The sequence below is a fragment of the Capra hircus genome, chromosome 19, assembly GCF_001704415.2.
Source record: "Capra hircus breed San Clemente chromosome 19, ASM170441v1, whole genome shotgun sequence".
In the NCBI taxonomy this organism is placed as follows: Eukaryota; Metazoa; Chordata; class Mammalia; order Artiodactyla; family Bovidae; genus Capra; species Capra hircus.
In genome coordinates this window covers 19,992,335-20,018,409 of record NC_030826.1, presented here as the reverse complement: position 1 = coordinate 20,018,409, position 26,075 = coordinate 19,992,335, and the positions used below count along the sequence as shown (strand labels likewise).

The following is a 26,075-nucleotide window of genomic DNA, read 5'->3' as shown; positions in this document are numbered from 1 at the left end:
CGTTTAAATCAACTATATTTCAGTAAAATATATATATTTTTTTAATGTGGCAGGCTTTCTAAACGCCCTTAAGTCTCTTAAATTTCTGTCCCCCTTCAAACTTGAAAGCCGGACTCTAGACTGAGGTAGAGGCCTCCTCTGGGCCAGCGAGTCCCTGGAGAACGTGGCCTGCGTGCAGTTGAGGGAGGAGGAAGGGCCTGCGTAAGCCGCGTGTTTAGCTGCTCTTTGAACACATGCTTGCCAAGGTTTTTAAACAGCCTGCTACATTCTTAAAATTCTTTTTCCATGTTGTGACTTTGATCTGTAAGATTACAGAAGCTATACTGAGGACCTGCCTTTTTTCATTTTTATCAGAATAAATGCCTGTCTATGGTGTGACTTGTTTTAAGCTCAGTCAGTGCCTATTGAAGGACTTTTTAGACACTCTGAGCCTTAAAATCGCTCCCAACTTTGATATCTTTCCTACAGATTTCCTTTTTTAACTCAGTTGCCTCAGTTTCCCTATCTGAATGTGAGAGCTGTGCTTCTCTAGCACTTTTCATGAACTCATGGGGGATGCAGGCCTTTGAAGATTAAAAATTGCCACATAATTATAGGTTATTTGCTGAATTATATTTCATCTGAGTAATCAAAAGCTTTCTGATTTGGTACAGGTTTCTACGGGAAATTGTAAAAGGAAAAAAATCCAATATTTGTGTATTATCGCAAGGAAGCAGTTTCTTCTGATTTCTTATTAATCTCTTTGTCTTGCTGTGCACAGTCCCAGGTACTTATGAGTAAAATCCTACGAACCTGACAGCTCTGCCTGTGATTATGAATGTGGTTAAGTACAAAGGTTGTCAGTCTTTCTAAAATGGTTCAGCTTAAGTTATAGTGATACAGCCCTGGAAACTGTAGGCTATTAACGAGAACTGCAAATTCTGATTTAGCAGCTTGTAACCTTCATTTCACATTTTTAGGAACACTGATTTCTACCTAATGGTAATTAATGTGCAGAAGCCAGCAGATACTTTTCAATACAATGCAAAAGTAGTACCTGGGCCTTTTTTTTAAAGCACCTGGGCAGTTTTTGTCTTCTGCTCCCTCATTCCCAGCGTAAAGGCGCCTGTGTACACACCGGCACAGACGCTTTTTGGCACTTGTGTTATTCATGTGTTTCAAGGACCTAAATTCAGATAAATTCCAGACCCTGGGATTAAAGTATATGCTGTTCTTTTGGAATGTGAGCCAGCAGTATTTATTAAACATCTGTTGCATGAATAATCTTGGTCCTGACCCTGTAACTGGGAAGGATAAATAAAAGATAGTCTTCAGAAGCTCAAGTTGAAAGGTTAGAATGTCCAGGGCAAATACTTTCTTGCGACCTGAATAACAAATTCAGGAGAAAGCAGGCACTTGGGTCCTTAGATGAAATAAATAATGAGAGGATCCAGGAAAGAACGCTCATGCTAAAGAAAGCACTGGCAGAGAAAGCACCTTTAGTGACACGTGGTGGGGTGGGATGGAGGGAATAGGATAGGAACAGGACCTTTTGTGATGGGTCTTAAAGGGTAGTTAGAAATAATGTTTCCAGACCCCTTGAGCCTCCTGTGTTTAGCTTTGTGGAGGTGGTTTGCAGCAGGGGTAGTTCAGGGCTTGCAACAAAGTTAGTCCAGAGGGACCGTCCATCTTTCTCACCTGCTCTTTCTCCCAGCTTAGAGTTGTGAGGTCTCAGTTGCTGGTGATAAGTCCCCTATTGTGTTAAAGACAGAGAAGAAAGATGCCTTTGAGCAATGACTGAATGTTATTGAGATTGGGTTAGTAATGAAAAGTACAAGGTAGTTGGAAGTTGCCAGTTACCTGGACTGACAGAATTATTTGTTTGAATAGATGATTTTAGTGACACAGACCTTAAAGAAGACTGGTTATGCAGAGTCTGGTTTGATGAACATGTAATATTTTACCGTCTTTGTCCCTGTTTATTTTCCCCAGAGCAGTATTCCCTTCGGTTTTTAACCTAATTTCTTGGACCCCAGGAGTAAAGGAATGGGGAGCAGTAAGATGAGAATTCTACCCCCACTACTGAAAGGCAGTCTTTTTAGATAAGCCTTTAACCTCATGGATGAGAAAACTTAGTAGTCAAAGATAGTGATGACTCTTTTAGTGAATGCAGTTTCTCAGGGTTAATCATACTCTCTCAAGATGCATGGACTGAGGATTTTCACTGTTGGGTGTATTTTATAAAGTGGAGTCTGGTAACAAGGGGGCATAACATTTTCTTTTTTTACTTGGGATTTCAGAGATGGCACTGCTCTCAATTTCATTTTTTTTAATTGAAATCCATCAATGGCAGATTTAAAATTTTGAACCACAGCATGAATCAGAAATTGGATTTGTCAACCTTTACTTTTGGGGAAGTGGTAATTCTTTTTGAAAGTGGGGTTGAAGGCAGAGAAAGAGAAGGAAAGCAGGAGAGAGTCTTGGAAATAAGGGTATTGGAAGGCACGAGGCTGTGGGTGGGAGACTCTCCTGGGGGGTCATGACTCTCCATCACTTCACCCCCAACTCCCAAGTAAAAAACCTTTGCTAGTATTTTCTCTCCCCTCCTTTTCTCACTAAAAAAAAAAAAAAAAAAAAGAAGAGTCTTTCTTTTCCTCATTTTCTACCCTCCAGTGGTTGTTAAGCATAAACAGGGACAAACAGTACAAACAGCTGAGGTTTTCCTACCGGCACAAACCTGTCCCAAGGCAGAGATGGCCCTTTATCAGATGCCACCCAGGAAAGCAGAGAGTGTGACCTCACAACTCTAATAAAACCTCTGTTAACCTTGGTGAGGTGGGGGAGTTGTGGGGGGCACAGATGAAAGTCCTTTTGAATTTTCCCAGTGGGGTCAGAGTTTTGTTCCTTTACTTACAGGTAGTCTGGGGAGAGCCAGCACTTGTGCAAACGCCCCAGGAGGGTCTGAACACCTTAGTTCTGTGCTCACTGTGATGCTGTCGTCCCCCTGGTTAGGGAGCAGACCAGCTGGTGGTGGGAAAGCTGGCTGAGACGCACAGAGAGGCTCTGCCAAGGAGATCTTTTTTCTTTCTCTGTGATGTCTGCAGCTCATTTGGCCTGAGCACCAGGTTGCTACTTGATGCTGTTCAGAAGTCAGGATTTGAATTTTGAGGCCCTTTCAGAGAAGCTAGAGGTAATGTTGATTTCTGGGTCTAATTGTGCTTGTGGAAGTTATCAGCTGTAACTTATATTGGAATATACATTTAAGAAAAAGCCAGATGGTAATCAAAATGTGTGAGTGGCTTGAAGTTTTTAAATAAGAGGCTTGTACTCAGCTGCCAAGCCTCCAGAGAAGTGCTTTGTACAATGCATCCCTGCTTTCCAATGGCTTGTGGAAGCAAGTTGCTTTCTTCCTATTTCCTCACAACCCTTGTGAACCTTGCCACATTCTCTGTCTTCCCTGCCCTGGCAGAAATTGATTCCTGACTTCAGTAAAACTCCTCAGGGGGCTTGAAGATTTCCTTAGTTCAAGAGGCAGTCTTTTGGAAAGGATGACAGGTCCCTGAACTCGCAAAGGAAGTGTGCACAGACGAGGGGCTGTGCTCTTGGCAGCCCAGATAATGCCAGTAAGGGCTGAGGAGTTAGACTTGGTGGGGGTTTCTGGTTGGGAACATAATCATCAAAGGTCCCAAACTCTGGGACTGCTTCCTGCTCAGACTGAAAACTGACTTTCTGGAGTCTTTACAGAACTCACCTCTTATTTTTGTTCCTTTGTTTGCCCTCAGTAAATCACTAATGCCTTTTGCCACAGTTCAGCTGGCTTAATTCTCTCCTGTTCTTCCTGTTGAAATCCAGAGTTGTGGCTTGAAGGGCAGTATGTTATGGTCAGCTCTTTAGGATCCACAACCCCCACTTGTCTCATGGTTGTAGGCATCAGGATTTGCTAGGTCTGTCAGAGATTACAGTGATCATTCGTGGATTAGTTCCTTCTAAAAAGTACAGGGAGATAGTGTATCTGCAAAACAGCTGAATGAATGTGTATTTTGTACCTCTGTCATCACAGTCTCTTGGCTTTCTAGGTGAAGTACAAGGCCTGGAGGTGGGAGTGTGCTTGGCTCGTTGGAAGAGCTCCAAGGAGACCACAGTGGCTGGAATTAGAGTCAGCAAAAGGGTCAGAGGAGGTTAGAAGATAAGGTCAGATACGTGATAGTAACAGATCATTGAAGGCCTTGTGGGCCATGTTTGGATTTTGTATTTTATTCTGAGTGAGAGGGGAAGTTGTTGGAGATTTTTGAGCTGATATGGTTTCCAATTAAAAAAATAAATTACTCTGGCTGCGGTGTGGAGAATAGATTGGGTGATAGGAGCAGGGGTGGAACAGAGAGAAAGGTCATTTGGAAAGCTGTTGTTATAATCCAGGCTAGAGATGATGAGACGACAAGTGAAATTATTGCCTATCTCCAAGAAAGGTTGGGAGACCTCAGGAAGAAAACATCACTAAAGCCCCTCATACAGCTCTTTGCACGGTACTAGGCTCCAGTATTTGTTAATTCTCTTCCTTTCCTTGGAGTTTGCCCTCAGCTGTATTAGGACCACAGGGGAGAGGTTGTTAAACAGAGATCAGCGTTCGCCGGGGAGGGTTGTAAGCAGTACCTCAGTCGTTTGCTAACAGAAGACTTTCTGTTTCTCAAGGCACTGCAGTTGGCACACTGTTCATTCTGTCATCCCACCCACCAGAGACCTGAAAAGACCGAATCTGTGCCAGAACTCCGGGGCAGCTCTGTTCCCGTTGAGGCTTTCACGCTTCAGTTCTTTCTGCAGTTGCTATCTTAGACACAGTCTGAGCAGCCTCTTTCACAAAGTATCTTTTCAGCTACCTGGCCTTGCAAGCTGGAGCTCTCTGATGCTCATCGTGACAAGGTAGTTTTCACATACCTGAGAGGACCCTTTAAGGGAAAGAAAGAGGTTTTGTGGTCTTTGTTTAACATTTGAGCCTCCCCTTCACCCCTCCCCACCCCCCAGCCCACACCGTTCCTCTTTTGTTGTGATCTGAAAGCCTTAATACCAAGCCATCCTGATTTCTGGGGTTTGCAGTGTGGGAAAGGAATTCAGTATGATTTAGTACGTTACAGTTGTTTGGGAAACGTGTATTCCATGGCTATACCACCCTGAACGCGCCTGATCTTGAAGTTAAGCAGGATCAGGCCTGGTTAGTACTTGGATGGGAGAGAAGCGTGGTCCTTGGTACATGGGGAGCTTGACTTGTTGACAAAGCTTCCTTCCCTCCGGAAGGCTACATCAGTGTTTGCTTGCTTGGGCTGTGTGTGTGTTGTTGGAAGACTTCACTGATGAAACCATGCCATCTTGTTACAACATCAGAATCACCTGCCCAAAGAGGGCTGCTGGCAGCCTACCACTTTCTTGATTTACCCTGGGAGCAAAGCAGTTTCTTTTTCCTTTTTTGGGGGGCGGTGGCTCTGGAGGTCTAATTGTGTGAAAGGCCATGGGAAGGTGAATCCTCAGAAACTTGCAGACAGAATTTGCTTTAATAGTAGTTAGTCTCGTCTCCTAGGATGCTCTTATTCCTTCTTTTTAAAAGTAAGTTCAGGCGAATTCCCTGATGGTCCAATGGTCAGGACTCTGCCCTTTCACTGCCTAGGGCCCAAATTCAGTCCCTGGTTGGCAAGCTTAAGATCCTGCAAGCTGAGTGTTACGGCCAAAAAAAAAAAGTCAGCTCAGATTACCAGGGTCACAAGTTGGACTTGGGGTGTCTTTGTGTCTCATATTCTGTACTGTTTCTGGAAGTGTCTGGCTGCCCCGGCCCCCAGCCAGGTCTGTGAATAGACTGAGCTGGGCCCCATGAGGATGAGCTGTCTTCAGGAACGCTGTTCTGTCTTTAGGGAGAAATCGTCTTTTCCTTCACCTCAGTTGGGCTGTGCCCTAGCCTTTCTGTGCCTGCCTTAGCTGGGGCACGGAGGAGAGCCAGCATACCATTTATGTGGCTGCCATGTGGGCTTACCCAAAAGCCATGAGGAGAAGCAGCCTATGGGAAATGCAAGAAAGCGAGTGTGTCCGTAGCTTGTGAACATAAAGACCTTCAGTGGTTTGTGTAGACTGGCATTTTCTAGTTTTCATTTTCCCCATCCAGGCATCTGTGCTGACTGAAATATTTGAGCCATAGCAATGGTAGAGAGCAAGTTGTTTCTACAGATAAAGACATAGATATATTTTCGTCCTGCATGCTGCTAATCAAATCGCTTATCTATCTAAACTTGGGCCTCTGCGGCTGATACGCGACGTCCCTGGGATCTTCCTGGCGTGAGTTGCTTTGTGTTCCATGACCTTGTCTCTTGTTGTTCCAGTGTGAGTGGCTGCCTCACGTTGTGTTGATGCCGGTCTGCCATGCTAGCCTGTCTGCCAGGGCCAGGTGACCTGTCCTTTCAGCTTCTTTCTCACACGCAGATGAACACTGGACTTCAGAAATGTAAGTAATGTGGATCCCAAGGAAGCATGTAGTCCTTTATTTTTCCCCTCCACCCGGGTTCTCCCAGAGACAACTTTGGGGTACCCTGACTTTGGTACCTCCAAGATGTTCTTCAGCACAGACAGCAAGAAAGCAGCTGCAGAACTTGTCGGCAGTGCGAGACGCTTCTCTAATCAGAGAGAGCCTCTTAAATACTAGATTCCCCAGTGTGTGTCATCTTAATTTTAATTGTTGCTGATAGGTGTCTGTTGAGCAGTAGGATTGTATGGAGTTTTACAGCCCAGTGTTACATATATCATATATGTATATATCACCCTTCAAGGAAGTGTTTCAGTTTGAACCCTGGGAGGAATGGAATGAAAACACACAGTCCAGATAACTTACTGTATCCCTGGAACAAACTGTTTGCACTCTTGTGTTGTTTGGAGCTCTCTGAGTGCCCTCTGCCACAGAGACAGACCGTTCCCCCTTGGCCTTGCCGTCTGCCTTCTGAGCCAGTGCCCGCAGCTCACAGCAAACAAACTCTTGCCTCCAGAAGGGACATGGAACTATCTAGCTTTCTCAGCCTCTCTGGGCATGTTCCTGTTAATATTCTTCCCCCAAGACGGGATTTTGGAGAACTGCTAGCTTCCTGTATTAGATTGGCTGGCACTGACTTTGTATTTTCCCAGATTCCTACCTTCTATCCCTATACTACGTGAATGTGCAAGGTAGATTCTATTCCTGGCTTATCACCATGCATGGCGTCTTCGAGTGTAAAGATGGCCCTGAATTTGGAATGGAGTTTCCTTTCAGAGCAAAAAGGGAAACTCAGCGAGGCATCTCAGCTTACCCTTAAACAGAAAAAGAGCCTCAGCAGGTTACCTGACTCCTTTATGACAGAGGTTGGCAAGCTCTTTCTGGCAAGGGTCAAATGGATCATACCACATGCTCTGTTGCGTGTTCTCAGCCCTGCTCTCATGGGGCGCAGGCAGCTGTGGGCAGTATGTAAGCAAATGAGTGCGGCTGTGCTCCAGCACCACCCTCTACAGCAGCACAGCAGCCCAGTGCTGGCTTTCAGGCTGTAGTTTCCCTCTCTCTGCTCCATGAGATTATCTGCAGAAGTTAAAAACAGTCTGGCCCCTTGACTTCCTTTCTCTGAGGGAGAGTGAGACTCAAAGCGTGGCCAGATCTAGAATTTGGCCAGTGAGTGCAACTCCGTAACAACAGAGCTGAGGGTGTCAGTCTTCCTTCTGCGGCTGCCTGACGCAGTAGGCAAGCTCGCTGTCCCAGCTCTGCCCCAGCCTTTCTTTTTCCCACTGAGTGCCGATCGGGTGAGGGTGTTGTCTGGGCTCTCTGGCCACCCAGAGCCCCGTGCTCGTGCGCTGTGACTGGGCGCAGGCCTCCAGGCACACTTCTGGAGAGGGAGCGCAGGCAGAAGCATGTGGTGAGATGACGGAATGCAGCTTGCTGTCTGTTTCCTAGGTCCTTAACACACGCTGACAGCTTCACCCAGAGATGCACCATCAAGGGCTGAACCATCTAGGAGGAAAGGCAAATCGGCAGCTTTATTTTAGCTGCTGATGTTGGATCTTCACTCCCTTCTCCCCAAAGCAGCCCCCAAGTCACCTCTGCAAAAACCTCTATCCCAAATCTGTATTCAAGAATTGAGGTGTCCTTTTTCTCTGGTTTCAGGCTTACCTGTCCATTTGGGGGACAGTGTATTTCAATCCCTTCAACTCTCTTGTGACTCTACTTAACTACACCTAAACTTTTGCAGAGAAGAAAACCCAGTGGTGTTTTTAAGCTCACTTGCTTGTTTCTTTGCTCTCCCAAAATGTATTAGGAGAAAAAAAAAAAAATCCTGTTCTGTGATGTACAGCTCTTAGCATTAAGCATTTACCGTTAAGGTGGGACAGAGTATAAACAGTCTGCTTCAGAAACGAGAAGCTAAGACGCTGCTCAGAGCCCAAGTTTGCTGCTGCTGCTAAGTCACTTCAGGTGTGTCTGACTCTGTGTGACCCCGTAGACGGCAACCCACCAGGCTCCCCCATCCCTGGGATTCTCCAGGCAAGAATACTGGAGTGGGTTGCTTCCTTCTCCAATGTATGAAAGTGAAAAGTCAAAGTGAAGTCGCTCAGTCATGACTGACTCTTAGTGACCCCATGGACTGCAGCCTACCAGCCTCCTGGGATTTTCTAGGCAAGAGTACTGGAGTGGGGTGCCATTGCCTTCTCCAGAGCCCAAGTCTACCAGCTGTCAAAACCTGTGACTGCTGTTCAGCCTTTCCCTGCTCCCATCCTAAGGAGGGTCTTAAAAGTTGCTCAAAACACAGAACTCAGTATCTAGTGAGGTGGGCATGGAGTGTGTACATGTTAAGTTGCTTCAATCATGTCTGACTTTTTGTGACCCCATGGACTGTAGCCCTCCAGATTCCTCTGTCCTTTGGGATTCTCCAGGCAAGAATACTGGAGTGGGTTGCCATGCCCTTCTCCAGGGGATCTTCCCAACCCAGGGATTAAACTCATGTCTCTGTGTCCTGCATTGGCAGGCAGGTTCTTTACCACTAGTGCTACCTAGGAAACTCCATGGAGTACAGATATTTATAGCTTTGCTGCTGTTCAGTCGCCCAGTCGTGTCCGACTCTTTCTGACCCTATGGACTGCAGCACGCCAGGCCTCCCGGATGCCCCTCACCATCTCTAGGAGTTTGCCCAAGTCCATGTTCGTTGTATTGGTGATGCTATCCAGCCTTCTCATCCTCTGACGCCCTCTTCTTCTTCTGCCCTCAATCTTTCCCAGCATCAGCCTTAATAGCTTAGTATATTTTATATTGGAATAGTCAGCTTAAGGCAGGGGAGATGGGGTCAGGGCTCAGGAGAGGGAATATGTGGCTTTTTGGCCCAGCACTGTCATTCACCTGGCTGGTCAGTCTGCCCCCGGCTTGAGCTGCCATGTGTACAGAATCATAATACCAGTCCCTTCAGACACCAGTGTTTTCTCTTCTCCCCATCCTCTTCTACATGTATAGGAGGTGTGATGTATTTTCCCACCAAAAGTATGACTTGCCTTAGTGCAGGCTGGAGTAAGGGACATCTTGCCTTTGGGTGGGTCCTGCACAGGCTAGAACCACAATTGTGGTTAGTGGCTGCCCTCCCCGAACTCTCCTGGATTGTTATTCTGTAACATCACATGGTTCAGGAGACCTGAGCCATTTTGGAGCTTTGTACTTGAAAAATTTGTTTTCCTCTAAGCCGTCTTCTCCCAATTCCCCAGAAACTGTTGCTTTTGAACATTTGTTTCCTCCATTAACCCCAAGCCTCTGCTCCTGTTTCTCCAGCTCACAGACAGGTGTACAGATAGGGTGGCTTGATAAAGATTTCCGGGTAGAGTGGTTGAAATGACCAGAGGTCCCTGGTCTTCAGATTGTCTTTCAGACAGTGACTGTGACTTCTTTCAACCGTAGAGTCTTGGGACCTAGAACAAATAATCAAAATTAATCTTTTACTGTACTCTTGTATACTTATCTGCCCCCTAGTGGAAAGATCTGGAAATGGCAAATTGGCCCAGTGACTGGATAAACTCAGAGAAACATCAGAAATATTAGCTAACGTTTGTTGAGTGCTTACCATATGCCAGGCACTATCTTGCGTATTTTTATGTATGTTCCCATTCATTCTTCGCTAATTCCATATGGGAGACTCACTTATCTTTCTTTTAAGCATGAGACTGTTTGTCACTTCTCAGTGTCACATGACTAATCAGTGACTAGGCTAGAATTCACTCTTGGGTCAGACTCCAAAGCCTGTGTTTGATGCATGGCCTGTGTCTCCCCACAGGCTAGAGGCTCCTGCTGTGTGAGCCACTAGTGTCTTCTGATCTTCAAAACAGAAAGATAAACGGGGAGGTCCTTGTAGGGAAGCCTCGATTCAGGAAGATTCCCCCCCAGTCCCTAGTCCATGGAACTTTTCTCTGCTACATTTAATGCTCAGACTCAAGTCTGGGAGGCCCTGCATTTAGGGCTTCATGGTAAGGTTACTTTGTCCCATCTGTGGGCAGACTCAGCGAAACCTGCTATCCTTGAATAATTACCATTGACAGTTACAGGTCCTGTTCACAGAGCATTTCCTGTTCATGGGATTTTTTGATCTTAGTAATTCTGTGAGGTAGGACAGCAGGTGTCATTGCTGTTTATAAATGAGGAATGACTGAGTGACACTCTGAGTAGTCAGATAATCAAGCCAGTGCTTGAATCCAGTCTCTTTTTTTCTAACCACAGAGTCTCTGTTCTCCACTGCTTTATGCCTCAATTAATGACACTGTTGGTACCAGATAGTTAAATAAGTTGCTTGCAAAGCTGTAGTGTCTGTGTCAGCTGTGCACTTACAGGAAGATGATGCAGAAGAAAGAAAGGCTGCAGGGTGCCTGTGTAGGGACTGAGATGAAGTACTGAGAAAAATTCGGAAGGGTTGGGCTGAAGTCTGGTATATGAAGTAGGTGGTGTCAGAGCCCCGGAATGTGACCTCTTTCTCGTCTAGTATGCTCATCTGTCTTCCTGAGAGTCTTCCTTAACGGGCTGTAGCCCGTGTGCAGCCTCCCTGCCCCTCACCTCATCACCATTGTCAGCATCAGTGGAGCCAGGGCGGAGGGAGCTGGTTGGTGTAGTGTCCCATCCCGCACTCCTGATTGAGGCCAGCACACCTTGTGCCTCTGCTAGAAAAAACTAGCTTGAGAGTTGGTATTGACTTGGAGCAAAGGAGCTCTGTTATTCAGCAAGCCACTGAGCCAGCCTCTCTCAGTTGGCCTTCAAGGAGAGAAGCTTGTTAACATGGAGCAAGACTTTTCCTACATGGAGGGGCAGACCTTCATTTCCTGTCTGAATGGAAACACAGCAGCTTCAGACTCCTCCTGTTCAGCTGAATCCCAGCTGTTGAGCCAGACAGTGTGCTTAGAGGTACTTACTGCAGGTCTGCTCTGGGTAAGGAAGACGCCACGCCAGGAGTATCACACGCTTCTCCTCGGTCACGTGACAGCACAGTGGCTGACCAGGGCAGCTTCTCATGGAGTTCTGGTGCCTTGAGTTTAGGGACCTTCTTCAGTGATCCCAGACTTTTTTGGTGTCCTCTGTGCAAGAGAATGTAAGACAGGTCAGAAAATGGCCCCCACTTTATGGAGCCTGAAGCCCGCTAAGGGTCAGAGGCTTACAAGTAAGCAGCAGCAGAGCTCTGTTCTCCAGGTCATCTTGACCCTTGTTGCCATCTCGTGCTGCCTGGTGGGTGGGGACCTCCAGGCCTCTCTGCCTCCTCCTGCTTCCTATCTTCACTTGTCACTGTCACAGTCTTCCGTCTGAGGCCTTCTGCAGCTCGGTCATCTTACAAACATTGCAATTATGGATGGGACATGTATTCAGCACTCAGTAAATAAAGTAGGGCCTTGAATACGTTAGAATGCCTACCAAGTTCAAGGCATTGTGCCAGCGTTTGAAAACACGAACCTTTTCCTTTCTGTACCCTTTGTTTCTCCTGTACCCTTTTTTGCTGAGTCCTGCCTCTTTGAGCGTGAGTCCGGATCTCTCTGCCCCTCCTGAACTGGAGCTTTCTTTTCTTGCTTCCGAGGAGAGCAGCAGTTTCTAAGCAGTTGCTGCCAGCCAACCAGCAGTGTCACCTAAAGCAGGCAGCTGTGCCCTCTCCCTGCTAGCACTCACTAGACGACTTCTGTTCAGTGATGCCCAGCGACATGACTTTGAATGGGGTCTCCTTTGGGCCAAGCCAGCTGAGGCCACAAGCCAGGCATTTGGTCAGCTTAGTCCTTGGTCTGCCCTGGCCGCCTCCAGCACAGGGAGGAAGTAGGGAGGGAGGCAGCTAGCTGAACCCAGGCTCCCAGCCAAGCGCACCCCTCTTTTTTTTCTGCTTTGGGGAGTCTGTGTACTTACTCAGCAAGCCTTTATTAAGCACCTTCTGTGTATACTCAGGGGAGACCCTCCCTCGGAGAAAGGGAGAATGGCGCTAAGACCCCTTGCCAGGAGCCTGGCAAGCTTAAAGAGCTCTTGTTCTCAGAACCTTTTCCTTTTTGACTGCAAGCACGACATCCGCTGGAGCCCCCTGATGGGAGGCGACTGGAGATGGGAACAAAGAGACTGTTAGCATTAATGAGGCCCATTGAGCGGAGGCCCATTGAGCGGTGTTTCCGCAGTCTCCAAAGGAGGGCAGGTTTTTCCTCTTTCATTTCGGAAAGTGACAGCTGACAGGGGCCGAATACAGACTATTTTTGGCTCTCAGAACTTCAAGATGCTCTGAATCCTTTCTCCTCAGTTCCCTCCCTGCAGCCCTGTCATTATTGTCGCCCCCCACAAAGAAATAAATAAAGCTTTTTGATCTTCACCCAGTCAGGCTGAGAGTAAGCTGTAAACAAAAGTGAACTTGTGACATGGGGGTGGGGGAGGGATGTTGGCAGCTCGCTCCTCTGCCCCTGAAAAAAGAAGCATCCTGTCTCCTGTGCCAGGATGCCCACCCCGTGGGCACAGTGCTCCAGCTGCCACTGCCGAGAGAGCTGACGCCTCACTGGACCCCGCAGACTGAAGAGGAGCCATTCTGGGTGCCCTCTTCCCCAGGGTGTCACCCGGCAGGGTCTGAGTGGCCCTGACAAGCAGCCCTGCTTAGAACTTCCAAACCCCAGGCCAGCAGGGGCCGGTAGGAACTTGGAGAGACTTCTGCTTGATAATTGGCCCAGTTCCGGCTCTCTAAGATGCGAGACTTTGGAAAGTTGCTCTGCTCTTCTGATCTTTAGTGACCTCATTTGAGAAGAGGGACCATCATGATAGTACCTGCCTCCTAACACAGTAGCGGGGGTTCATGGAGATAGCCTGGCACTCAGCATGAGCCCTAGCTCATGAGATGTGCCCACTGCATGCTAGCCAGGCTTGTTTCTGTTGGGGCTGAGGCTGGCTCCAAGCTGGAGGCTCGGCCTGACGCCCCGTGCACCCTGCCCTGCAGGCTGCAGGCAGGAGGCTAGGAGGGCTGGTTGGCTTGGCACTGACGAGCTCCCTCTCCTTCTCTGCTCTCCTTCCCCTTCTCTCTCTCTAGGGGACACTACACAGAAAATGAGAACTGCTCACTACCCCACCCCAGCCGAATTGGACGCGTATGCTAAGAAGGTCGCAAACAACCCACTGACTATAAAAATCTTCCCCAACAGTGTGAAGGTTCCCCAGCGGAAACACGTTCGTCGTACTGTGAACGGCCTGGACACATCGGCCCAGCGCTACAGCCCCTACCCGACTCAGGCCGCCACCAGGGCAGGCCTGCTGGCCATTGTCAAAGTGCCAGCCAAAAGCATACTCAAGGACTTTGACGGCACCCGAGCCCGGTTGCTCCCCGAGGCCATCATGAACCCCCCAGTGGCGCCCTATGCTACTGTGGCACCCAGCACTTTAGCCCATCCCCAGGCCCAGGCTCTGGCCCGCCAGCAGGCCCTGCAGCACGCACAGACCCTGGCCCACGCCCCTCCCCAGGCGCTGCAGCACCCTCAGGGTATCCCGCCACCCCAGGCGCTGTCCCATTCCCAGAGCCTCCAACAGCCTCAGGGCCTGGGCCACCCTCAGCCCATGGCTCAGACCCAGGGCTTGGTCCACCCTCAGGCCCTCTCTCACCAGGGTCTCCAGCACCCCCCCACTCCCTTGCTGCATGGAGGCCGGAAGATGCCAGACTCAGATGCCCCCCCGAATGTGACTGTGTCTACCTCAACTATCCCCCTTTCAATGGCGGCCACCCTGCAGCACAGCCAGCCCCCGGACCTGAGCAGCATCGTGCACCAGATCAACCAGTTTTGCCAGACGCGGGCGGGCGTCAGCACTACCTCAGTGTGTGAGGGCCAGATCGCCAACCCCAGCCCCATTAGTCGCAGTCTGCTCATCAATGCAAGCACTCGGGTGTCGACCCACAGCGTCCCCACACCAATGCCTTCATGTGTGGTCAATCCCATGGAGCACACCCACGCGGCCAGCGCCGCGCTGCCCACTGCAGGCCCCGTCAACCTGCCCGCGGGCCTCTCGCGTGCCCCCACTGGCTACCCTAGCGACCTCAAGCCAGTCGCCTGGAACCAGCACCAGCTGGCCCACCTGCAGCAGATGTGCGGTGAGGCTGGCGGGACGCCGGCCCCTGGCCTGACAGGCAAGCATGCGGCAGGACGCGAGTTGGCAGGGCCTGGCTTGGTGGGCAAGGCCCCTGCCTACCCGCAGGAACTCTGCCTGGCACAGTCTTTCCATCTGAAGCCACCCCTGGAGAAGCCAACCCCGTCCCCACCCGTCAACGGCCTGGCCGCCCCATTGGCCTACCCCAATGGTCACTACTTCCAACCCCTGTGGAACAACATTCTGCCCACTCCCAATAGCGACAGCTCGGGGTCTCAGGACCTCGCCGTGCCGTTCCACGGTGGGCAGCCCGCGGGTGCACCCCTTGACTGTGCGGCGGTGGCTGCTGGGGCCCACTTCCGGGCAGGGACTGGGGGCGGTCCAGTGGCAAGCCAGAACAGCTTGATACAAACGGTGGATTACCTAAGTGGGGATTTCCAGCAGGCCTGCTTCCGAGAACAGAGCCTGGCCATGCTGACCAAGGCCCACCGAGCCCCTGGCAACCGAGCCCCTGACCCCACAGATAGTCGAAGTCTTCATATTCAGCACCCAGGGTATAGATAGGGAGCCCTGGTGCCCTCCAGTTCCACGTCATACGTCACCCTCCTAGGTTTAGTTTTACTTTTGAGTAATTGGATAGTTTCCAAGTTTCACTGCTCCAACGTGATCATTCTTTGATGTCTAAGAAAGGGAATCTAGTGGGATCTAATTGAGGACAGAGGGGGCTCCTTTTTGCCCTCATCTTCACCCGTGCCAGCCCCAGCAACTTTCGGGTTTATGTTGGGATCTAATCTCAACTCCCGGCTTGACTCTCCATTGCCTGCCTATCAGTCCAGTTCCTGCCCCATCTCCCCACCACCTCCTGCCCACCATTTTCCACCAGCCTCCTTTCCTCTTTACCTGCACCTCTCACTGTTGCCCTTAGGACTGAGGTATGGGCTAAGGGAAGGGTCCCCAGGCGAGGTAGTAGTCAGCATCCAGCCGTCTAAGCTAGGCCTCTCCCTGTCTGTCTCTCTTTCTGGGACTAAGAAGCCAGACTTCCCAAGTGCCCTGGGAGCCGATTTCTTATTTACCCAAAGACCTCAAATCAAAACTGACCAGGCCTGCATCTCCTCCCAGCCCTTCCTCAAGGCTTTATTTTTACACCTGCATTGAACCCAGAGCCACTGCACTCGTCCTTGCCACACTCCTCAAGGGCATCCTGCAAGCATGTGGCCGTGGCCTTGGGACATTGCGGGGGCAGCGGGCCGGGGAACCTGTCTTTGTATTGATACCTTGGTTCCTAACTCCCTTGCCTTCCCTAGAGCAATGCCAGGACATCTGGCTTATCCAAGACCTTCCTCACTGTTTGTCTCCTGAGTCACCTGCTGCCGTCACGCCCCACTCCCCCCTCACAAACAAAACAAAAAGCCAGTCTGTCTTGAGGAATTAGGTAGTAGGTATAGGATGATCACATTGGAGTTTGGAATTAAAAACACTGAAAAAAAAGTTAAACTGCATTTGGTTCTCTACACTGGCTAAGAATATTGCTCTACACTGTAAGTTTTAAACGTCCTGTTTCTGTATGAATGTAGCGTGGGTTTGAGTAGCAATGTGTGTGAGCGGCCCCACAGGTACATTCACTGTCTAGTCACCTTCCGCAGCCCCTCAGTTTAATGAAGGAAAAAAAACTCAAAGCCTTAAGCTCTTTGACTTCTCCTTTACCAAATGAGCATGGTTCCAACAGCTGGAGATGGGCCTCTATTGGAAACAGCCCCTCCTGCCCCTCGCCCTTCCCTCACCCACTCCACGCTCAGTGTCTTTCCCAGGTGACAGTTAGTTGGCTAGAAATTTTTAACTTTTCTGTAACTTAGGTTATGTTTTGTTGTAATGGTTTGCACCCTCCTGTTAAAGATACATAGTTGGGCGGGGGGTTTTTTTTTTTTTCCTTTAAACCATATAAGTCCTACCCTTTCATCTTGTCTCTGGGGAATGTGAGCTGATGTTATTTAAGATTCTTGGTTTTGTTTACTGTACTATCCACTGTTCTTTAGCCAGAAATTCTCTAGTGATCTGAAGCAATGTGACTGAAGACCAGTTTTTAAATTATGTGTTGGCAAGTTGCCTTATATTTAAAAAGAAAAAACAAGGAAAAATAATGCCTGATTGTGTTATGCCAAATGATAGCAACAGGAAAGCCCTAATTTATTGTTCCCCATTGTTTTGCTGCCGTCTGTAGACACTGGTACCTTCCTGTCCTGAGCCCCCAGGAGCGCCAGCAGCTTCTGGTGTGATGCCTTCTCCCAGTGTGTTGGCCACCATCTCACCCAGGGGCCCCTTCCAGTTCTTGCTTCTCTTGAGTTAAATTCTCTGAAAGGACACCACTGTCTCAGCTTATCCCCTGCTTGATCTCTAAACCAGATATTTTTGCTGTAATTTTCTTCCAATGCCTCTCTCCCCAAAAGGTGAGCTGCCATTTTAGGAAATTGGACCAGACACCAACTTGGGGGCTTAAAAATCAAACCTCAAACCCATCTCTTCCTGTGTAGGGGTGCATCTGAAGCTCTCACTCCCACCCCTAGTCTGCATGGAAAATGTACTGTGACCCCCCGCCCCCCACTACCCTCACTTTTGGTGGGAGATGTTTCCTAGTTCACCCTGAGCCCCTCTTCCCCTCTGCCAGCCAACCCCCAACCAGCAATAAGGGTCCACGCCAGGGCCTCCTCCCACACCCCAGCCTCCATTCCACGCTGCCCCTAGAGAATAATCTGGGTCTCCTGCCGTCCGCATACTGTAGCGTTCATTCTCCGTCTCCCTCATCCTCTCACCTGTGGCGGTTTATGGGGGGGGTGGGGTTTTTAAGATTATTATAAACCAGTAAAAAGAGAGAACTCACCTTTTGATCTTGTCCTATTCGTTAATGCTTGTTTCAGATGATCTTTCTTAACGGTTTTTAATACTTTCTACAAGTAATTTCTCATTTTTAAAGGGCCGCCTAGAGTATTTGTCCCGGTCAGAAGCCCTCCCCACCCATCATCCCAGGGCAGGTGTGCTGAGTCAGCCCCTGGAAGGGGCACCCGCCTGACTGGCCATCTCCCCTGGGCAGGGCTGTGGGGGGCTTAGTCGGACTTGATGGTTATGTTCGCTGCCCCTCACTGGAGGCCCAGTTCAGTGTACTGCCGTGTTCAAGGACCATCAGTCACTGAAAAATGGGGATCTGGTTTGTGAATAAGCCCACTTAAGACTGAATGTCCCTCCCCTCCCCCTTGAAAATCTTGGAATTTCTGAGGACCTCTGACAAGTGATAAGTGTTGTAATAATCTGTAACATGAAAAGTGGCCCTCTTGGCAATTTCAGTCTTAAAATGTTGAGTACTGATTGGAGATTTTTTTTTTTTGTCTCGGGGGCGGGGGAATCCACAACAGCTCTTTAGGTCTCCTCTTCCTGCTGAGTTTGGGTCTGGGCTAAGATGTGATGGAGGGAAGGAAAGATCCCACAGGCTGTGGAACTCAGTGAGTGTGCAATCAGATGGTTAATAGGTGGTTCTCCAAACTGATGGAGTTGAAAGCACCTTGAGCATGCCCTTGTCTATGGGGTGTTTTTTTGTGAAGGTACTTTTTGCCTTTACTCCTCATCCCATCCGTGTGAAAGAAAACTCTCCCACTCGTTAGTGACCTACAGTCAGCCTAGAGTAACAAGGCTAAACAGTAGACAGTTGAGCCCCACTCACACTGTGATGCAAAACCTGCCTTGAGTTCCATAAGCAATTATGACCACCTGCAGAGGCAAGGAATGAGCAGTATGGGTATGGGGTCAACCAAAGGAGGAACCTACCGCCTGGCATGGTGCAGTGGCTCAGTGCTGCCAGCAGGGGGAGAACTTGATCTGGGGAGGGGGGCGTCTGGCTTCTGCTGAAAGGCTAACGCAGAAGAATTTCCACCTGTTGGTGCTGGAAACCCAGATCTGTGCTTAAGGCATTTTTTCTGCTAGAGCCCATGGTCTTTTACCAGCTTCCAGGCCTCACTATACCAAGATGGTTCAGCTCATGAAAGAGCCATGTTTCTCAGCAAAGCAGCCAGGGCTTCGTCTCTCCCTAGATGAGTGAATTTGACCTTTTGAAGGTTTTGGTTAGTTCCTCAGGCTTGCTGTCTCAGGCATAGACCTTTCCTGTCACTTCTGGTAAGGGTTCTTCACCTGAGTCTTTGGCTGGGAAAGCAGAGACAGTAAACTACAGCCTTTGAACCTTCTCCTTCCCATACTCTGAGCCTGAACAGTATTTTCCATACACAGGCCTCTTAGGGCCAGGCAAGAGTAAGGCCCTTTATGCTGATGAGTTAATCTTTACAACAAATCTAGCAGGATTACTCTCATTTTACCAGCGAGAGTAAGGATGTCATGTAGCTAAGTAACTTGCCAAAAAGCAAGCATAGCGAAGATCCAAAACCAAATCTATTGCCAAAATTAAAGGAAGCTAATCTAGGGATTGCTGGAGCTTAAAACAGAATCCAGTGATAAGGGGAAGAAAAATCCAGGCCCTGCCCCCAAATAGCTGGAAGATCACTGAAAGTTCAAATATGGATAATCACAGGCACCCCCTTTGAGGCCTGTATGAAAAGCAAGTGTGGATGGGGAAATCCAAGTGCTTTGAATACCTCGAAGGCTTTTGGAGTTAGGCTAACATTCACCAAGTGCTCACAGTCATCCCTCATTATCCACAGGGAACTGGTTTAAGAATTTCCCAACTCAGAGTCCACAGATGTTCAAGTCCTTGATAGAAAATAGCATAATGTTTGCATATAACCTACACACAATTTACAGTGTGCTTTAAGTAATCTGTAGATACAATGTAACACCAGGTGAATTTGCCCATGAGTGGCCAATAAGTTTTGCTCTTTGTAGCTTTCCCCAAGTGTTTCAGTTTACTCCTTCTTGATTGAATTCAAGGATGTGGAACCCACAAAGGACCGACTGTATCTTGTGCTAGGTGGGAATTTGCACTGTCTTCAAAGGTCCTTTTAGTGAAATAATGCATAGAAAATGCTTAGCAGTGTCTGCAATATCAAAAGTACTCAATGAATGGTAGCTACTATCATTAGACCAAGAAACACCTGCCAAAGGACAGGCACTAGGCTTTGGTGGGGTATGAATCAGGGACTGTAGCCCTTATTGTGTTGAGCCTGCACCTCCCTCATCGAACCACCAGAGGGCAGCAGCAGGCAACTCTTCCACACAAAGCCCCTTGCAATCCTTCTGTCCTCCACTAGAGGGCGATCCATGAGCGCCATTGGATTCGGGCCAGAATGGTTGCAGGGTCCCTCCCCCACCCCCCACTCCCCCCCCCCCCCCCCCCGCTCCCCCGACCAGGTCCCTTGACTTCACCCTAGGGCCCAGCCTTCCAGGACCCTAAGCAACCCAGATGAGTCAGGCTGGAACCAAGTTAATAAATACAATTCAGAATTTATTAAAAAATCAGGGCTCCCCGCTGTGTTCTCCTGGCACTAAGTAAATAAATAACCAGAGGGGACACAGCTGGGGAAAGGATAAGAGAAATCTGATCTCAAGATTCTTTTAACTACCCACTCAGTTTCCCAACTCCCCCTCCCCCCTATGGCTCTTGGGACATAGCACCAGCAGGCACCTCGGTCCCGGGAAGAGTGTAGCCGGCACCAAGGCGTGTCTGCCCTGTCCAGGAGACAGGTCCGGGGCTTGCTGGTTTCCAAGCCCTTGATGACCCTAAGACCTGCTCTTCCCAGAGGTCAGGGCTGAAGCACCAATAGGAGGCACCTGAGGGTGGTGGGGAAGGAGGGAAGGGGGATCGGCGTACCGGGGGATCGGTGTACCAGAGCCTCGGCAGCAGAAGCAGCTGTAAGGGGGTCCGGCCCCCTCTCCAGGCTCAGCCGTGCCTGATGGAGGTCACTGCCCTCCCCCTTTCTCCTGCCGCTTGGTCTGCTCTCAGCTGAGGATTTTTCGGGGCAATTCAACAGAGGCACGGATGAAGACCGCATCATCCCGCACATAGTTTCGCTTGCGGATATCCTGGTGGGAGATGAACTTGGGGTAACCAAAGCCCAGAGCACTCTCATCCAGGGAGCCCCGCCAAGTGCCTGGTTTTTGGAAATTCTTCCAGTTTGGGTCAGGGTGAAAGGTCTCAGTGACATGCTGTGGCTTCGCCAGCCCAGGGTCACTCTGATCCAGTAGGGAGAAGGTCACACGGCGGGCGAAGGGCCACTCGAGGAGATTGTCAAAGGCACCCGGCAGCACGCGAATGTAGAGAGAGAGGTGGGTGCCCTCGCCACTGCCATTGCCGTTGAGGAATGCAGACACCTGCAGCTTGTAGCCATACTTGTGCGTGTAGAAGGCGGGGCTGAAGCACTCGAGATTGGGCTTGGCTTTGGCCTCCTGGAGCCGGCGCCCGTAACTGCCAATCTTCCAGATGAGCACGCCATCACTGCCCACCGACAGCTCCTCCAGCTCTCTTCGCAGCTCCTGCAGCTCCTGCCGCTGCCGGCTCACCAGGGCACACATCATGGCCAGATGCGGCTTCACGCTCTCCTCCACGTGCCGTGCCATCGCCAGCTTAGGGCACTGTCGGCAAAGCCCCAGGCCATGGGGGAAAAATAGGAGAGTGAGTAGGGGTGAGTTCAGGGGAGAGGGGAGGAGGGGTACAGGGTAGTGGGCACCGAGCCCTGAATGGGGAAGACAAGGCACTAATAAGGCTGGAGCCGGCCAGCAGAGGAAGGACTGGGCCTTCCGGGCAGCACAGCAGGGGCCACTCAGGGCCTACGTCTGAGGTCTCAAACACAAGAAGGGAGCTGAGGGGAAGGGAAAAAGGCATCTCACCCTGTGCTTGCAGCCGGAGTCTTTGAACGGGCACAGCACCAGGGCGGTGTTACAGCTGTCCTTCAGATGGCCTGGCAGGTCCTCCCGAGCCACGGTGCCCACGCCACACTGGTTGGGGCACGGCACAGGCAACCTTGGGCACTGGTACTGGTGACTCTACGGCCGCAGAGGCAGAGCGGAGCAGTCAGCGGCCCGACTCCCTGCTCCTGGCCCCGCGGCCCCCTCCGGGGCTCAGGAAGGGCCTCACCTGGATGGTGTCGAAGACGAACTCCTTGGTGCAGTAGGTGCAAGGCTGGGTGCGCTTGGGGCACTCGGAGGTGGCATGCTGGGCCAGCAGCCGCCGCATCATGCGGGCACCACACTTGTTCTCACAGTACACGCTCTCTTGCGGGCACACACCCTCGTGGCTCTGCGGAAAGCGCGGGGGTTGGGTGGGGCGCTGAGCCTTCAGGGCTCCTCGGACCCCCGGGTGCCCCGCCCCCTCCCCGAGGCCCCACCCACCTCGAAGGCCTCCCCGCTGAAGTCGCAGCCGCAGAACTCGCACTTGAGCCGCCGCTTGGGGCAGTCGTGCTGCAGGTGCGCAGGCAGGTCGCGGCGGCTCAGCTTGGCGGGGCAGCGGTTGGGGCAGGGCACCACGTTGAAGCTGCAGGTATTCAGGTGGCCCTGGTGGGAGGGGTTGAGTTAGCGCCTGCCGGGGTAGGGGGTTGGGGGTTGTCCTGCCACCCGGGGCAGAGGCTCACCTGTAGGTGCCGAAGGGGGCCATTCCAGCGGCAGCCCTCCTCGCTATGGATGCAGCGGATGGACAGGCCCAATACCTGCACCTCCAGTTCTGGGTCCGGGTAGATCTGGGGTCACGAGGAGCAGTGATCAGGGACAGCGCCTGCGACAGTCCCCAGTTCCCGCCCCATCCACCCCCCCATAGGCTTGCTGGCTTCCTCAGAGCCAGGAATAACCTCCCTCCCGCTAAACTCCCCTCGAGCCCAGGCATACAGAGCGCAGCTGGTGGCATCTGCTCCAGCCTCAGATTCTGGGTTCCTCAATTCCCTGATGCAGGGCGCTCCCTTTGGGGTGACAGCCAATCAGCCTGCCCAGCCCCTGGCAGCCCCCACACTGTCCGCTTCCTTCCCCCTAGTAGAGGGGTCCTGGCCCTCAGCCACAGGTCTGGCCAGCCACCCAAAGGGGAGGGGAACACTTCTGGTGGGCACAGAGAAGCTCTGTGCACCCCCACAGGCTGGGCATTGTGCCTGTCCTCCAGGGCAAACATGGGCCTCATTTGCAAACTGGCCTGGTAGAAGGAACAGGCCACCTTTGTCGGGACGCACAGCACTGGGTTGACATTGGCCCTGAGCCCACTGGCTGCAGCGGCAGCTCCAGCCTCCACCAAGGGCAGCAAGAGCCTGTACCTGGCACGGTGGACTCACCTTGGCATAGTCCAGAGGAAGCTGGTCCTCCGGGCACTTGAAGACTCCTTCACTGTGAAAGGGGAGGGGACAGGGTCACAGAGCTGGAGGGGAGACCCCGGGCCACCCTCCCCACCCCAGCCAGAACACCCTCTGTGTCACCAGATGGGTTCCCAGGCAGCCTCACCTGAGAGGGCAAGTAGAGGCCTGAGGGTACCAACTTCTCCAGGACCCCGGGAAGAGCCCTGCTCCTGTCCGGGGGCAGGGGGATCTGGGCCCGGCAGAGGCAGAGGCAGCTGCCTCAGGCAGCATTTGGCCAACAGGTGGCAGCTGGCAACCCTCCCCCCAGGACGGCAGCTGGGCTGGGAAAGGAACAGGCCGCCCAGCCACCCAGTCCCCCAGGTTGATGCTCCCTGGCTGCGCTGGAAGCTCACAGGGGAGGGTGAGATGGGCTGAGATTAAGTGCCAGGGCTGTCCAGTCCCCATGAGGGTGCCCAGCCAACAACCCAGGGCAAAGGTCAGCTTGGGGCCACCTGACCCCACCTCCGGAGCCTCCTAGGTGGGTGTGTCTTCTAAAGCAAAGAGGAGGAGGATGCCCCAAGGTCCTGTGTTTACACTCCCACCCCGTTCTCACCACCTGCCCGAGAAGGGGCTCAGAGTCCCCATTTGGCAGATGAAAGAACTGGGGCTCCCAGGTGAACAGGATATGCCTGCCTGATTCCACAGCTCAGTTTCTACTACCTCTTACACAGAGAGAGGCTAATCCCAGAAAAACTGGCCAGACAAGCACAGCCAAGACTCTGTTCACTCCACAGCGGGCATCCAAAGCCTGCTGACCCTGTCCGCTGCCCTCGGGTCCTTCACCAACCCCACACCAGGTTGTCAGCACTCCAGGAACCTGTGGCATGCCTCCTCCTGCCAGCATGGCCTTGCTGACCCCAGCCAGGACCAGTCACTGCTGCCTGGCGCAGCCTAGGCAGGGCAAAGGCTCATCCAGCAGGACTGAAGGCCCTCAGGCCTGGCATTTCTGGCAAGTCTGAGTCAGGTAGGTAGGTGGGAGGCAGGCCAGGACGAAAAGTGGAAGCAGAGGCCACACGGCGCCCCTGTCCAGGATGGCACTTTGCAGGCCACAGGCAGTCCCCTGCTCCCTGCGGTCAAGGGATTTCTGGCACCCATCTCCTCCCACGACTACTACTGGCCATGCTGCCAATGCCCAGATGAATACATGCCCAGGCACTGAGGAGGTGTGCCCATGCCCACGGGGCAACCAGCCTTCCTGGACCAACCTGAGTAATAGCCCTGGCAAGACCAGGGGACAAGGGGTGGGCCTGGGGGGGGCGGTCTGCTTGGCTGCTTCAGGAATGTGCTGACTTCGTGATTCTGGAGTCAGGGAGGGGGGCTGAGGCAAGTCCCCAGGCTTCAGGCAGATTAGCCTGGGCAGCTTGGGGCCCAGCCAGAACAAAGGTTCCCCCAGGACGGCGGACACCCTAGCTGTTAGGGTGGGCGGGGCAGCGCCCGTCCCACCATCCCTTCCCTCCCCGGGCTTCAGAGTGAGCCGCGGGGTGGGGGGAGGCCGGGGCCGAGCGCTCCAGGCTGTGCAGTAGAGGCCCAAGCCCAGGGGAGAAGACAGGATGGGGGGAGGGGGCTGGGGGAGAGGAAGAGGGGATTTCCGGGAGGGGGAGGGGCAGAAGCCGCGGAGAGGGGCAGAAGGGAGGGAAACCAGCCTGACAGCCCCTTCCCCCGATCCTCCCCCGAGGCAGGCAGGGTGGGTCAGCTGAGGAGTGGGGGGAGGCTCAGCTGGCCTCATCTGGAAACCAGAGGGCCGGGGAAGGGCACGGGAGAAGACAATGGGGCTGTGTGTCGGTAGGAGAGCGTGTGTACACGGACGGGAGGAGGGAGGAGAGGAGGGAAAAGGAGGAGGGGGGCCGCACCGCGGCTGGAGCAGGAGCATATGTGAGGGCAGGACCGGTCCAGGCAGCGGGGAACAACAAAACAAAGGGGCCTGCGGAGATCGCAGGGCTAGCGGCCGCGGAGGACGGAGGCAGGGAGCCTTTCAGGCACGAGCCCCGGAGGTGCTCTCGCAGCCTGGGCCCCGCGAACCCTCAGCATACAGCCTGCTTACACAAGGCAGCGGCTGGCCCAACTTCCCCGGGGCTCTCGGCGGACGACCCCAAGAGCCGGGGCTCCCTCTTCCGGCCTCCCCACGCCCTGGACAGTGCAGTTCCCAGCGCGGGCTGGAGACTCAGGCCAGCTCAGGGCGCCCAGAACTCGATGAGGGCCCAAGAGCCGAAGGACGGATGAGCAGGGGCGGGAGACGGCGGGGTGCGGGGCCCTCCCTAACGATCTAGACCACCCGCGGTACCCAAGACCCCCAGAGGCGGGGAGGGGCACCCAACAACGGGCTCCTGCTTCACTGAAGATCGGGGCGTTACAGTCCTCCCCCTATCGTTCGAGCACAAACCGCCCGCGCTGACACCCCCCTCCCAGTTAGGTAGTTGTGCGCCTGTAGGTAGTTGCGCGACCCGTGGAGAAGTCGCAGTTTTCCTTTGAATCTGTGAAATGGGAGAACAATAGCTGCCGTTTTGGAAACATCGGAAAGATGAGAAGGGCTTAGATGGGTGAAAACTCCGGAAGCTTAAGGCTCCGCGAGGGACAGAGGGTTTAGCCCTCCTCTTCCCAGACGGACTCAAAGTTCAAGGCCGAAGCCGCTCTGGCTCTCAGGTGAGGGGGAAGGGCCGGCCGCAGGTCAGGAAGGGCGTCCTTTCCCACCCCCACCCCGCGGGAAGGCATGGGATTCGTCCCACCCGGCGCGTGGCACTCGGGACCCGACGGATTCGTGCGTGGGGGGTGGTCCTCCCTCGGGGTGTGACGTCACCGCAGCCCCGTGACGTCACGGCGGGCACCCCTGAGATCACCGGGCCGCGGAACAGACAAAGAGCCGGCGTGCTCCCGGCCCCGGCCCTCCCGGGGCAGCGTCTCCCGTCCCTGTCGGCCGGCCGTCCCCGCTCCCCGCGCCCCGGGCCGCACCTGAGGAACTCCTGCAGGCAGGTGTCGCAGAAGCGGTGGCCACAGGTAGAAACCTGCACGGGCTCGCGCATGGGCTTCCCGCACAGCGGGCAGAGCAGCCGCCGCTTAGGCTTCTCCAGGAACTTGTAGTCGAAGCCGGGCATGGCGGGCGGGCACGGGCGAGCGGGGCCGGGTGCGCGAAGGCCCCACAGCCCGTGCCTCGCTCCGGCCGCGCTCCCGGCTCCGGGCGGCGCCGACTGGCGGCCGGGGCCCGCTCGCAGCCC

At 52.5% G+C, this 26,075-nt stretch overlaps 2 protein-coding genes across 4 annotated transcripts in view; one reads left to right on the top strand and one right to left on the bottom strand.

The window, feature by feature from the left end:
• FAM222B (family with sequence similarity 222 member B) overlaps window positions 1-17,446 on the top strand; it is a 57,397-nt gene extending 39,951 nt beyond the window's left edge. For 2 of the 3 annotated variants that reach the window (XM_018064321.1, XM_005693267.3), the window contains exons 2-3: window positions 6,339-6,460; window positions 13,521-17,446. In XM_018064321.1, coding sequence (XP_017919810.1) covers window positions 6,379-6,460; window positions 13,521-15,130 — 1,692 coding nt within the window. In that variant the 5' untranslated portion in view covers window positions 6,339-6,378 and the 3' untranslated portion in view covers window positions 15,131-17,446. The remainder of the gene's footprint in view (window positions 1-6,338; window positions 6,461-13,520) is intronic. The other variant, XM_018064322.1, reaches the window with a different exon arrangement.
• On the bottom strand, window positions 19,983-26,056 carry TRAF4 (TNF receptor associated factor 4). Its single transcript, XM_018064320.1, has 7 exons — window positions 25,813-26,056; window positions 22,807-22,858; window positions 22,126-22,230; window positions 21,887-22,048; window positions 21,633-21,794; window positions 21,386-21,541; window positions 19,983-21,130 (listed from the first exon to the last, which is right to left on the bottom strand). Exons 1-7 carry the CDS (start codon window positions 25,953-25,955, stop codon window positions 20,498-20,500), a joined length of 1,413 nt encoding a protein of 470 aa, XP_017919809.1. The 5' UTR covers window positions 25,956-26,056; the 3' UTR covers window positions 19,983-20,497.

Excerpts from the sequence above, each read along its gene's own strand:
- TRAF4 (XM_018064320.1), bottom strand. The coding sequence starts at position 25,955 with ATGCCCGGCTTCGACTACAAGTTCCTGGAGAAGCCTAAGCGGCGGCTG. Across the intron at positions 22,231-22,806 it reads TTCCTCTGGACTATGCCAAG|ATCTACCCGGACCCAGAACT; the intron begins GTGAGTCCACCG and ends TCGTGACCCCAG. Across the intron at positions 21,795-21,886 it reads TCAGCGGGGAGGCCTTCGAG|AGCCACGAGGGTGTGTGCCC; the intron begins GTGGGTGGGGCC and ends CGCTTTCCGCAG.